At 45.2% G+C, this 14861-nt stretch overlaps 2 protein-coding genes across 2 annotated transcripts; one reads left to right on the top strand and one right to left on the bottom strand.

Moving 5' to 3' along the window:
• Positions 1-2445: 2445 nt before the first annotated feature.
• LOC138977008 (trichohyalin-like) lies at positions 2446-4602 on the bottom strand. The gene is made up of 3 exons (XM_070349899.1): positions 4575-4602; positions 3973-4150; positions 2446-3817 (listed from the first exon to the last, which is right to left on the bottom strand). Exons 1-3 carry the CDS (start codon positions 4600-4602, stop codon positions 2446-2448), a joined length of 1578 nt encoding a protein of 525 aa, XP_070206000.1.
• A 2590-nt stretch (positions 4603-7192) lies between these two features.
• On the top strand, positions 7193-8147 carry LOC138977007 (uncharacterized). The gene is made up of 2 exons (XM_070349898.1): positions 7193-7198; positions 7734-8147. Exons 1-2 carry the CDS (start codon positions 7193-7195, stop codon positions 8145-8147), a joined length of 420 nt encoding a protein of 139 aa, XP_070205999.1.
• Positions 8148-14861: the final 6714 nt, after the last annotated feature.

The raw sequence follows: 14861 nt of genomic DNA, 5'->3' as shown, positions 1-14861 counted from the left end.
CTTTTACGCTGAGGTCAACAAAGCGCACTCTATAAACGACCAAACTCCTCAACCAACGCGAAACACAAGGCTTCGATTTTCAAATTTCTTCCGCGTGTGCCGGATTACGGAAATTGTCAATGACACAAGTTGTGACTGCTCAGGTGAGGCTGTGCCGCTTTAGAAGTGCCCTCCCACTCAACCCCGCTTACCTGTAGGCACTTACCTGGTGGACAGGTGCAATCAATCATAACAGGTAAGTATGCAGTCGTGTGCGGGGCTTGTATATATCTGTACAGTGATGGATGTAGGTGTGTGTGTGTGTGTGTGTGTGTGTGTGTGTGTGTGTGTGTGTGTGTGTGTGTGCGCGTGTGTGTGTGTGTGTGTGTGTGTGCGCGCGCGCGCGCGCGTGTGTGTGTGTGTGTGTGTGTGTAACGTTTTTTCTTGTGACAGGACAGAGGGGCTAGTTTTGTTAGATTATTTTCGTTCTCTGTAACTATGCCATTGGGTGGTAGAGAGAGAGAGAGAGAGAGAGAGAGAGAGAGAGAGAGAGAGAGAGAGAGAGAGAGAGAGAGAGAGAGAGAGAGAGAGAGAGAGCGAGAGAGAGAGAGTGTGTGTGTGCGTGCGTGCGTGCGTGCATGCGTCCATGCATGCGTTCATTAATGCGGGTGCGCCCGCGCGTGCGTATGAGTGTGTGCGTGAGTGTGTGTTTGTGCGTGCGTGCTTGTCTCTGTGTATGTGAGCATGTGTCTCCATATGTATGCCGATGTTTGTGTGAATGTCCGCCCACAGGCTTTCCCCCACGCATGTGTGTTTGTGGAACAGGTGACCCCTCCCTGCAATTATTGTCTCAAACCAATCTTAACACCTGAGGTTCGTTTCTAGAATCCCGGCGACCACCGATGCGGGGACAAGGGAAGTAACTAACACCACTCAGAGTACATCAAGTGTTTTGTCGCGATCAGAAATGGCATCAAATGTACGCTGGGTGTCAAGACGTCTTTAGGAATCCGACAAATCTCATCATTTATGAATAAGGAGCCCAATCAGCTAAGACGGAGTAGATCAGTAATACGATCTAACGACTGGAAATGGGCAAAGGTACTCTTTCCGACGAGAAACTAACAAGCCAAGTTACTGTGCAAACGCCTCTCCTCAACAGTCACGGGAAACAAATTTGCAAAGGTTTCTGTAACGTCAAGACGAACAAGAACAAGAACAAATACAAAAACTTATTCCGCCATATAGCATTACAGCCATTGGTATAAATTTGTCAAAAAACAAGAATGGCGCTGCATTGGCAGTGATAAAACAAAAATCAGATATAAGTCTTGTTCATCTCATATTAATTGTTCGTTTGTCTGCCAATTTATAAAGACCTTTGGGTCGATGTACTTGTCAATATTTCGTTATGTCAAAAATGACACGTTCCATTAACTAACAATCATGGGTTTCTTAATTCTGAATTTCGAATGGTAATTAGCAGTCTCTCTTTGTTTTTGGATTTTCGTAGACGTCGCTTGACTTGTCCATGTTCTGTCACTCAAGGTTCACAGACAAGTACAAAATAGCAGGGATGTAACACACACACACACACACACACACACACTCAAACACACACACCCCACACACATGCGCGCGCACAGAAACGTACGCACTCACACACACACACACACACACACACACACACACACACATGCGCGCGCACAGAAACGCACGCACTCACACACACACACACACACACACACATGCGCGCGCACAGAAACGCACGCACTCTCCCTCTCTCTCTCTCTCACACACACACACACACACACACACACACACAAAGCCAGTGTAAACGTATGACAGCAGGAAAAGCTCAAGCAGATTCAATATTTCATTCTTTTTTTAATGGAATGAACTTTCGCTCCTATCTGCTTGATTGAAGAGCGCTGTTTGAGTGTGAGGTCAGGTTAAAAAGCGAAGGTACAAATTGGAAAAACTGTAATACAAAAGAAACTGCCGGGAAAAGGGCCATCGGTAACGTTTTTAGGAGACATATACGTAAACCAGAAAATAAAACAAACAAAACAAAGCATAAGAATACCTGTTCAGGCTGTTGTACGGAAACTGTAGCTATCGACAGAGCACAAAACGATCCATTTCGTGGTGAATATTTTGTGTATTGCAATTGAAAGCACAGTGGGCGCAGTGGCGTGGTGGTAAGACGTCGGCCGCCTGGTGGCTTAAGAGTGGAGATTTTTTCGATCTCCCAGGCCAACGTATGTGCAGACCTGCTAGTGACTTAACCCTCTTCGTGTGTACACGCAAGCAAAAGACCAAGTGCGCACGGAAAAGATCCTGTAATCCATGTCGGAATTCGGTGGGTTATGGAAACACGAAAATACCCAGCATGCCTACTCAACGAAAGCGGAGTGAGCTGACTATGCTCTCAGAGTATAGTGAGACCCAAATGGGCAAACGAGCTCACACGTCACCAGAAAATTCTGGAACGCTGCAGAAAGCACAGCCCTTCCCGTGACAACAGATCTGCTTACTATCTCTGTTCTGCTGACTATCTCTGTTCTGCTGACTATCTCTGTTCTGCTGACTATCTCTGTTCTGCTGACTATCTCTGTTCTGCTGACTATCTCTGTTCTGCTGACTATCTCTGTTCTGCTGACTATCTCTGTTCTGCTGACTATCTCTGTTCTGCTGACTATCTCTGTTCAGCTTACTATCTCTGTTCTGCTGACTATCTCGGTTCAGCTTACTATCTCTGTTCTGCTGACTATCTCTGTTCAGCTGACTATCTCTGTTCTGCTTACTATCTCTGTTCAGCTGACTATCTCTGTTCTGCTGACTATCTCTGTTCTGCTGACTATCTCTGTTCTGCTTACTATCTCTGTTCTGCTGACTATCTCTGTTCTGCTGACTATCTCTGTTCAGCTGACTATCTCTGTTCTGCTGACTATCTCTGTTCAGCTGACTATCTCTGTTCTGCTGACTATCTCTGTTCTGCTGACTATCTCTGTTCTGCTTACTATCTCTGTTCTGCTGACTATCTCTGTTCTGCTGACTATCTCTGTTCTGCTGACTATCTCTGTTCTGCTGACTATCTCTGTTCTGCTGACTATCTCTGTTCTGCTGACTATCTCTGTTCTGCTGACTATCTCTGTTCTGCTTACTATCTCTGTTCTGCTTACTATCTCTGATCTGCTGACTATCTCTGTTCTGCTGACTATCTCTGTTCTGCTCACTATCTCTGTTCTGCTCACTATCTCTGTTCAGCTGACTATCTCTGTTCTGCTTACTATCTCTGTTCAGCTGACTATCTCTGTTCAGCTTACTATCTCTGATCTGCTGACTATCTCTGTTCTGCTGACTATCTCTGTTCTGCTCACTATCTCTGTTCTGCTCACTATCTCTGTTCAGCTGACTATCTCTGTTCTGCTGACTATCTCTGTTCTGCTGACTATCTCTGTTCTGCTGACTATCTCTGTTCTGCTGACTATCTCTGTTCAGCTTACTATCTCTGTTCTGCTGACTATCTCTGTTCAGCTTACTATCTCTGTTCTTCTGACTATCTCTGTTCAGCTGACTATCTCTGTTCTGCTTACTATCTCTGTTCAGCTGACTATCTCTGTTCAGCTGACTATCTCTGTTCTGCTTACTATCTCTGTTCAGCTGACTATCTCTGTTCAGCTGACTATCTCTGTTCTGCTGACTATCTCTGTTCTGCTGACTATCTCTGTTCAGCTGACTATCTCTGTTCTGCTGACTATCTCTGTTCTGCTGACTATCTCTGTTCTGCTGACTATCTCTGTTCTGCTGACTATCTCTGTTCAGCTTACTATCTCTGTTCAGCTGACAATCTCTGTTCAGCTTACTATCTTTGTTATGCTGACTATCTTTGTTCAGCTTACTATCTTTGTTCTGCCGAAGTTTGTAAATGGGATAAGTCCATCCCTCCACTTGGACCCTTACCAAGAATCAACAGCCCGACTGCCTGACAGCCTGACAGCCTGACAGCCTGACTGCCTGACTGCCTGACTGCCTGACAGCCTGACTGCCTGACTGCCTGACTGCCTGACTGCCTGACTGCCTGACAGCCTGACAGCCTGACAGCCTGACAGCCTGACTGCCTGACTGCCTGACTGCCCGACTGCCTGCTGTGCAAAGTTGGAGTGTTCTGGTGAATTATATTCGAAGATCAACTTTGATGACTTTTAAGATCTTATTTCATAAGAACAAAATTCTAAGACTTCACAGAACGCATCCAGCATGTTAATTCTTTTAATGTTGATCAAAGTTGAGTGATGGCCTTGAAAGAAAACACACAAAAATAAAGAGAAATTGTGAGCCAAATTGTTTCTTTGAGAAGAACAATACCTTTAATGTATTCGCAGCATTCTGTACGTATTCCTACCCCCAAACATTTGTTTCTCCAGTTTGGAACGGAAGATTCTGAGTCATATCCGCTCTCTCTCGAGAGCATTACATTCTATTCCGCATTACTTGATCTTCCCTTGCCAACACACACAAAGTGTCAGACATGCAATTCAGACATCTTCAAAGTCACAAGTATAAGAAAGTCCTTTTTGACCCATGACAACCTTTTCTGGCGAAGAAACTGAACGTCATTTCGGTAGCATGGCGGAAAAAATTCTTCCGTGACATTGAAGTAATTATTGCTTGATCAATTATTCAGCGAACCCTGGTGGAGATTTCATGCGATTGTCCCCCTTGCTCGGGAAAATGGAAGATTTTTCTCGATTAGTCGCTAACACTGTCGTACTACGCTCGGCATGAGTTCTGGCCTGATGCACATTTTGTGGCAGAAGATAATTTAAATTGCTCGAGCCCGGTTTGCCCAGGCGACAAAAATCATTTTAATCCTGCGTCGCAAATTGAGGTCGTGATGGTTCGCAGAGCTGATTTTTTGGGCCTAACTCGGATAATTTTAGAAATTTCAGTTAATAGCAATTAATACGAAGTGCCGTTTGATGAGTGACATGTGTGTGTGTGTGTGTGTGTGTGTGTGTGTGTGAGTGTGTGTGTGTGTGTGTGTGTGTGTGTGTGTGTGTGTGTGTGTGTGTGTGTGTGTGTGTGTGTGTGTGCACGAAAATAAGACCGACGGTACGCATGATAACGGACATATAGTGTTTTCCCAGGCTCGCACTTGTTAGGCTAAGTTTGTAGCAGGACCCCAACCATGTCCACTACGGCTTCTGTTTTGGGGAGCCCTGAAGAGGCACGCCTTGAAAAGCTAGCTATGCGTTAATTAAAACAAGAGGCGAAGCCTTCAAGGCTCACGTAAGAAATCGACAAACAGTAACACAAACTCAATCACTCCGTCACACACACACACACACACACACACACACACACACACACACACACACACACACACACACACACACACACACACACACACACACACACACACACAGAAAGAGCATAGGTGAAACTGTGCAAGAAAGCGAGACACTAGATCTAGATCTGTCTGTCTGCATGTAGCCTACTTACAAGGACACGACTGCCAACTAGTCTCGGCGCGCTCAAAATAATAATGACCGAGACTGTCAGTACTTCCTTCGCGTGACGTCTAACCCTCTTACGTCATAATGTGACGTCAATGTAATGTGACGTCTTCAAATGTTAGAGTTTCTACCACAGACATACACACGCACAGACGCACGCACGCACGCACGCACGCACGCACGCACGCACAGACAGACAAAGTTACGATCGCATAGGCTACACTTACGTGAGCCAATAACCAAGCTCTGTTATGCGATACAGAAAGGAAACCTGATTATATGTAGATGAACTCTAACTTATTAGAATTGACTAAGGATTCGTTACGCCCTCACAGGCATCTTAACCTATCAGAGATATTGACTGATGATGCGCTAAAGAGCTCATTAAATGCACAACTAATGAGTTTAGATATTAAAGAGCAGCCGCTGGTGTAGGTTCACCTCACTATACTAGTTCAGAAATAAGAACAGAAATTCTAGAAGGGGCGCAACTCTGTTGCCGACCTATGGCTCGTTTCTGTCTGTAAAATATATTGTTGTTTTCGAGCCAAAAGAAAAATATCTTTTTGTCCTACATTCAGATAGTTAATTTGTAATGAATTGAATTGAATTTATATTCAAACTGACATTAACAAAAGTAAAGGACTTGTCTGTTCCTGGTTTTGAGAGAGAGAGAGACATTATAATAATTATAAGTGAAGTTCGGGTCTGGAAGTTAAAACATTATGTACGATTTTAAAAATTACATTTTCTTATTTTTTGGTAATAAAGTCCGACAGTAGGCTTAAATGATAACTTTCAATCTGAAGATGACCTCGATAAGCTTGTGAAGATGACCTCGATAAGCTTGTGAAGATGACCTTGATAAGCTTGTTTCTGTGTTTGGTTTAATCTTCCCTCCCCCTCCCCCATTGTCATTGTCTAAAATGAAAGTCCACCAAGATGTTGTGTATGTCCATTAGAGCTCGCTTAAAACCGTTTTACTTGTTGTGCACCTTTTATTCGTAACATTACTTAATTTGCTTTGTTAATTTACCGAATGCACCGTGTTTTAACAAAGGTGACCTTGAAAATTGGCAGTGACAGTTCAGTCGCACGCTTTTCCCTTATTGACGGCGATCTCCTGCCCCTAAGTATAGACCGAGAGTCATTACCATTCAGCGTGTGTTCGAGGCAAGGGTTCCTCCCCTCTCATGTAGTGTGTGTACCTTCCCGTGGATGAATTCAAACTGAATGTTGATTCAGAGGGGCCGGAACTCGCCCGCACACCGCCCCCCCCCCCTCCACCCCCTTCCGTCAAATTTCCTTCTCCGACTTGCTCCTGGTCCTAAATCTACCCTCCCATTTCAACGTGAGTCGCAAGTCATTAGGAAGCGGGCTACTGTTGAAGAACGAATACCGATTATATTTCCCCCACAGTTGTGACTGTGAAAACAATCCCTGCGCTGTTCTGTGTCTTGTGTTTTGGTGTCATCTGCCCTAGACCTTTGAACATCAAATCAGCGCGTTTTATTGTCTGCAGACTGAAGACACTAACAGGCGTTCGTCACAAGAGTGCCTGTGTTGGCTCAACAGTATCTGCCAGACAGAGAGTCTGAATGCCGAAGCGAGAAAACACGAGTATATTTGAGGGCGTATTTCGCATGGCTTCTGGAAAGCGAGTATGATTTTTGACAGTTGTTGAAACGGGCATGGTGGTTGGCTTTGTTTGTTTCATCACTTGTTGAATGTGGGCGATGTCGACTTCTTGACTGAGGTTTGGTGGGGGAGGGGGGGGGAGAGAGAGAGGGAGAGAGAGAGAGGAGAGAGAGAGAGAGAGAGAGACAGAGACAGAGAGAGAGAGAGACAGAGACAGAGAGAGAGAGAGAGAGAGAGAGAGACAGAGAGAGAGAGAGAACCTGGCTGCTCTTTGTAACAGTAAAACGATTTTCTATCAGCTGGACCTGCCGGTAATGTGCTTTTTCATGACTGACCTGAGGGAGGTTTCCTAGGTTCCGGAAGACCCTTCCCTATCCCACCCTAACCGACAAATATACACTAGTACTTTGTTTTTTCAAGGAAAGACCCAAATACCCATTCCAAAAGCTAAATAAATGTCAACCGCATCTGGGGCACCTTTTCGCCAAGACACCCCGCCTAGCCAGCCCTTGTACCCCGCCTAGCCAGCCCTTGTACCCCTCCTAGCCAGCCCCCCAAGACACCCCGCCTAGCCAGCCCTTGTACCCCTCCTAGCCAGCCCCCCAAGACACCCCGCCTAGCCAGCCCCCCAAGACACCCCGCCTAGCCAGCCCTTGTACCCCTCCTAGCCAGCCCCCCAAGACACCCCGCCTAGCCAGCCCTTGTACCCCTCCTAGCCAGCCCGCCAAGACACCCCGCCTAGCCAGCCCTTGTACCCCTCCTAGCCAGCCCGCCAAGACACCCCACATAGCCAGCCCTTGTACTCCTCCTAGCCAGCCCACCAAGACACCCCGCCTAGCCACCCCTTGTACCCCTCCTAGCCAGCCCGCCAAGACACCCCGCCTAGCCAGCCCTTGTACCCCTCCTAGCCAGCCCGCCAAGACACCCCGCCTAGCCAGCCCTTGTACCCCTCCTAGCCAGCCCGCCAAGACACCCCGCCTAGCCAGCCCGCCAAGACACCCCGCCTAGCCAGCCCTTGTACCCCTCCTAGCCAGCCCGCCAAGACACCCCGCCTAGCCAGCCCTTGTACCCCTCCTAGCCAGCCCGCCTAGACACCCCGCCTAGCCAGCCCGCCAAGACTCCCCTCTTAGCCAGCCCTTGTACCCCTCCTAGCCAGCCCGCCAAGACACCCCGCCTAGCCAGCCCTTGTACCCCTCCTAGCCAGCCCGCCAAGACACCCCGCCTAGCCAGCCCGCCAAGACTCCCCTCTTAGCCAGCCCTTGTACCCCTCCTTATTTTGGAAGCACCTCGCTCTTACACACTACGGAAGAACTGTCAGTCGTGTTGAAACGTCTTACTAGATTCATGCTGAATTTTTTGCGATATGAACCTTCTCGATGGTAAAGCCACAAGCATGAGTCGGCATGCCTTCTTCTGCGTTCTTGGGCTGAAACTCCCACGTACACTTGTGTTTTTGCACGAGTGGATTTTTACGTGTATGACCGTTTTTACCCCGCCATTTAAGGCCAAGATACACGATCGGTTTCGCCCGTACGTTTAAGACCGACCGCCCGAAACTGACCCCAAACCGATCGTGTGGCATCCGAACTGTACGTCTCACACGCTTGACAGCATCCGCCTCAGCCCGTCCGTTCGAAATACGGCTGGATCTATTCCGAACGGATTGCAAGCATCCTCCAGCCAATGAGCGCACGTTTTTCAGTCGACACCCACTTTGCAAATGGCGGTCAGTTCAGCATCAAAACTTGCCGATTCGGAATCAAAATATATCTCATCAACCTGAATCTTGGCGACGAGTTGGAATCTATGGAACCATGGAAGTAAAAACTACAAAAACCAGCAACATCGAGACCTGTTCCTGCTGTCCATGCAGCAGACTTCCACGTCAAATGTGAGGTAAAACGACCTTCACCTCGTGCGTCTCCGGAGCATGGTGTGGCAAGCGTTCCGTTCCTCTGAGACTATCAGGTCTGACCCGTCCGCCTCAAACGTACGTGCAAAACCGATCGTGTATATTGGCCTTTAGGCAGCCATACGCCGCTTTCGGAGGAAGCATGCTGGGTATGTTCGTGTTTTTATAACCCACCGAACTCTGACATGGATTACAGCATCTTTTCCGTGTGCACTTGGTCTTGTGCTTGCGTGTACACACGAATGGGGATAAGGCACTAGCAGGTCTGCACATAAGTTGACCTGGGAGATCGGAAAAATCTTCACCTTCACCGACCAGGCGCGGCCGGGATTCGAACCCACGACCTTCCGCTTTAGAGGCCAGCGTCTTACAACCAAGTCATCCCAACAAAAAATCTGAGTAGAACGGTAGTTATTAAAAAAACGTCCGTTCTATTTTTTCTCCGCAAAGTCAAATTCATAAAGCATCGATTCACCTTTTTTCCTGACTTCAATTACGTCTTGTATTACACGGAGACATCAAGCGTCTCTTCGGCTGCTACCAGCAAAGAGGCGACGCTAGCTGGTGCAAATAAATTTAAACTAAACACATAAACATCCATCTGTTTGATCAGCGTGGAATCAATTCTCCATGCACATTTGATCCAGCCAACAACCTTTCAATTACACAACCGTTGACATATTTCCCTAAGGGCGTTACATTCAATAGCACAATGACTTCGGCCAAATTAAAACATGATCGTAATTTGTCCCGGGTCATTGGTTGGGCTGTTACTCGCCCATCAAAGAATTCACGCCCGCTTAGGAGAATAGGCGGAAAAGAGTAAAGGACAAAAAGATTAAAAAGAAGAAAAAAATAGATCACAAAAAAAGAGAAACTTCATCGATTGTGTGTAAGTCAAGAATCACACTCGAGTTAAAAAGAAACGCTACGGCCAGTAGAAACTACACTACGTCGAGTCTCAAGTAGGTTGCTATCAAAGGTTTTTCTCAGCTGACTAGAAAATGACATGATGAAGAGAATGTAAGGCATTGATGGTGCCAATAGTGCGTTTAGCATGGACACATGTTGACGGGCTCTTTGCAAAGTCAAGGAACTGAGAGAAGAGGGTAATAGAGTTAATTGTCGGTTCGAAAAGGAATACACTTGACCAAACAAAACACAGTGTTCTGTCAGAATCTGTTCAACTGGAATGGGTGAAACAAGAAAATCAAGTTAAGCTCTGGAAAGTTGCAACAATAATATGAAATAAGGGGTGTTGCAAAAACTATGTTTTATTCGAGGTATGTGTGCAAAAACAGACGTTTGAATTCGAATTCATGTGGGCTTCAATACAGCAATGATTGATAAACTGTAAAGCATTCATTTGGAACAACTGACCACGCCATCGCTTTTTGGGCTATTGGCAAGCTTAATTCTTTTGCAAATCCAAAAATATTTTTTTTTGTTGAATGAACATTCATTCGCTCGGCTTCCTGACGAGTGAACGTAAACTGATAGAACTATCAAGATAGGTTTTGTGTGAATATTTGTTTGTCTGTTCACTTACAAGACCGTTGGGTCGAAATATCTGTGAATGTATTGTTTTGTCAATAACAAACGTTCCAACAACCTACCTTTCTTGTTTTGTGATTCTTAATTCTTCTGCGGTAGAATGTACTTTGTGTTTATTTGGATCGAACGCTTAAAAGCCGGTGCGCAACGTTGATATTGTCCGAGCAAGAACAGTAACCAATACTTCTTCTGCTTGTCTTTTAAGAGATTTTTCCCCAGCTTGGGTATCTTCGTACATGTATAAAGTGCGTCCCTTATTCACCCCAAGGGTTCAAAACAGCAGAAATTAGTCATAGAAAAGAGTGGTGGGAAGTTTCATTTGCCAGACAACATGGTTTTGTTTTCAAGCTTGAACAAAACAAGAAAAGGCAACATGCACCTATGCAAACTTGATGTCATTTTGTTAAAGACATCAACATCTTTTAAAGTCATTAAGAGCGAGAGGTCCAGAAAGTCTTATTTCCCGAACGTGTACTTGTCCGTGTACGGGTACGGGTAGCGTCATCATATGCACCTTTTAACGTCATCATATGCACCTTTTAACGTAATCATATGCACCTTTTAACGTAATCATATGCACCTTTTAACGTCATCATATGCACCTTTTAACGTCATCATATGCACCTTTTAACGTCATCATATGCACCTTTTAACGTCATCATATGCACCTTTTAACGTAATCATATGCACCTTTTAACGTAATCAAAAGCATCTATTACGTCACAGGTTTTCCAGGATCTACACGTCGTGTGTATCTGAACCAGGTTTTGTTCGACACGCACAGGTGACGTCAGTATCTACACGTTCACGTCTTAGCTACACGTAGTGCTCCTGGAACTCTGAATTATTTAATGACCTACGATACCGACTGATTCATGCCTGGCCTTGCACTGACCTCACGAGTTATTTTCTGCTACTGATATGGCGACGTCACTGAGCATGAGACAAAATTCATTCTCGAAATTCTTTGTCAGTTTCTTGGGAGACATACAGCAGAAGAAACAGGCAGCAGAAGTGACAGAATTTTTACGTGACGCCATTTCTTGTACTGTGACGTCTGCTCGAAGTTTGCTTCTGTTTTGACGTCAGATAATTCACTTTGGAGGAGCGGGCCAAGAAGCGACGTTTTGGTTTATTCATTCGCTGTCGGTTCTCGTCTCATTGAGAACGCCGCGTCGCGTTTCTCTCGTACCCGGGTATACGCTCTCTTAGCAAAGATGACAGCAGGATAAAAGGGAAGCAAAAGGGGATTGAAAATCGACCGATGATCCAATCACCGAACACTTGACATCTATCACAGTATCTTTCTCATTATCTGCTTGTCTCTGAATGCGCCCTAGGTCCATGCGGACACGTTTCATTGGCAGATTTATCATCTTCGATGCGCACGCCCTTTTCGCGGTCTAAAGCGGTTGAAATTGAACAAGGTGCGTGCGTCCTATTGCGTTGGGATGCGTACTCGTAAGCGTTTACTGTGCTCTCATTTTGTGGCGTTGAAACAGGCGCTTGAATGCAATTTTTTTTAATTTAAATTTTTTTTTTGGGGGGGGGGGGGTGGCGCATTTATAACCATAATTGGATGTGCTTTTTTTGCTGTGTGTAGCGGTTGAAATCGCCCAAGATACGCCCTATTGCGGGAAAATCTATACATACGCGTAATTAAACGTTTACAGCACAGTACTCCATCTTTTTTTCGGCGTTGGTAAATACGTTTGAAAGTGGATGGTGAATGTGATGTCATGTTTGGAACGGAGTTTTGTCCGTGTGTTGTAATCTACGGAACTTTATTGATGTATTCTAGGTGCACAATATAGTAATTACAAAGGAAAACGAACATCAGTGGACAAAAACGACAACAAAACTATATCAAAATGTGCATCTCTAGCTGTCTCTCTCTGTCCGCCTGTCTCTCTCTCTCTCTCTCTCTCTCTCTCTCTCTCTCTCTCTCTCTCTCTCTCTCTCTCTCTCTCTCTCTGGATGTAAAAAAGCAGACCACTGCTTAATCTACTACCCTCGTTAAATAAAGAATTGTCATTGTCATTGTCATTGTCATTGTCATTGTCTCTCTCTCTCTCTCTCTCTCTCTCTCTCTGGGACAGTCTTGGTCTCTTGATTTCATCTACAGTGGTCTATCTCAATAATAAATGTATACGCCGACCCAGGCTTTTCTCTCCCCCATGCAAGCCCCCCTCCCCCCCCCCCAGCCCGCGCACACACTAATTAGTATTTACACTGATTGGCCTCTTTTGCCCTGCTAACCAGGTGTATACGTACATCAAAATATGCATTTCCCCCCAAAAAAGATATGCTACGATTTGACAGAAATCGCTTTCTATAGCCTAAGCAAGCAAAACAGCTGCGAAGATATCTAGCGTGTGATATAATGACATATTAGCCTGACAGAGACTATGCTGGCCTGACAGAGACGAAGTTCTTTATACGTCCAGCGCAGCTGACTGCGGAAGGATTCCCGGTTTGATAAACACTTCCTTGGGTAGTTGACCGCAAACGATCTTCCTGCGAGGACGAGGGGGCAATGGGGTTTGGGACCAGTAAGTGAGTTATTTCAGTTAAAAATGCTGTATGTTTTTCTTGTACAAAGAAGGAAAGAAAGAAAGAAAAAAAGAAAGAAAAAAAGAAAGATAGACAGACAGACAGACAACCAACCAACCAACCAACCAACCAACCAACCAACCAACCAACCAACCAACCAACCAAACAACCAACCAACCAACCAACCTACCAACCAACCAACCAACCAACCAGCCAACCAACCAACCAACCAACCAACCAACCAACCAACCAACCAACCAACCAACCAACCAACCAAACAACCAACCAAACAACCAACCAACCAACCAACCAACCAACCAACCAACCAAACAAACAAACAACCAACCAACCAACCAACCAACCAACCAACCAAACAAACAACCAACCAACCAACCAACCAGCAAACCAATCAACCAACCAACCAACCAACCAATCAACCAATCAACCAACCAACCAACAAACCAACCAACCAACCAACCAACCAACCAATTAACCAACCAACCAACCAACCAACCAACCAACCAACTAACCAACCAATTAACCAACCAACCAAACAACCAACCAACCAACCAACCAACCAACCAAACAACCAACCAAACAACCAACCAACCAACCAAACAACCAACCAACCAACCAACCAAACAACCAACCAAACAACCAACCAACCAACCAACCAAACAACCAACCAAACAACCAACCAAACAACCAAACAAACAAACAAACAAACAAAGAACTATCTCAAAACATAGCAATTCATATCTGCAATTGCTTTTCATATAAAGGAGAACGATGTTATAACGCCTGTTTTCTTATAACACTTTTTACAAACCAAAACAGTTCGGATTCTTTTCTTTAAAAAAATAAAGACACATCCAATTTTCGATGTTCAACATCAACCATTATTTCGTTTACCATTAACTGTATCTGTTGGTCACAATGTGCCCAGTGCGCCCAAACAGTTCTATTAGCACGTGCACCGCACTTCCGGCCTCGTGACGTTGATGACTCGTACTTCTCTTCTTCTTCTTCTTCGTTCATGGGCTGAAACTCCCACGTTCACTCATGTTTTTGCACGAATGGTTTTTTATTACGTGTATGACCGTTTTTACCCCGCCATTCAGGCAGCTATACGCCGTTTTTGGGGGAAGCATGCTGGTTATTTTTGTGTTTCTATAAACCACCGAACTCTGACATGGATTACAGCATCTTTTCCGTGCGCACTTGGTCTTGTGCTTGCGTGAACACACGAAGGGGGATAAGGCACTAGCAGGTCTGCCTATAAGTGGACCTGGGAGATCGAAACAATTTCCACCCTTAACCCACCAGGCGGTCGTGATGATACATACCAGCATGTTTCTTGGTTGCGTAATGTTTTACGCAAAGTAGAACATATAAAAGAATAAGAAAATTCAGTGTGACGGAGAGACACCTCCCAAAAACCATCAATACACTGCAAACTGAAGTTTTCTACTTTTGAACACAGTTTCTGTAACCAGGTTTGAACACTGGGTGAGACATACAGTTCTTGTAGAAAAAGTAACACACATCGTAAACACTTTTTTTTTATTTTTTATTTTTATTTTTTACAATTTAGAGCGTAGTCCGATCTTTTGTGGAGCGCAGCACTTGTAACACATTTGGCGTGTTCGTGCCTGAATGTACAGACAATACTAACAATAACCACGACGCCAAGTTCCAGTTCG

The sequence above is a fragment of the Littorina saxatilis genome, linkage group LG9 (genome assembly GCF_037325665.1).
Source record: "Littorina saxatilis isolate snail1 linkage group LG9, US_GU_Lsax_2.0, whole genome shotgun sequence".
NCBI lineage: Eukaryota > Metazoa > Mollusca > Gastropoda > Littorinimorpha > Littorinidae > Littorina > Littorina saxatilis.
The sequence above is the reverse complement of the archived record's forward strand: the minus strand, read 5'-3'. Positions and strand labels throughout refer to the sequence as shown.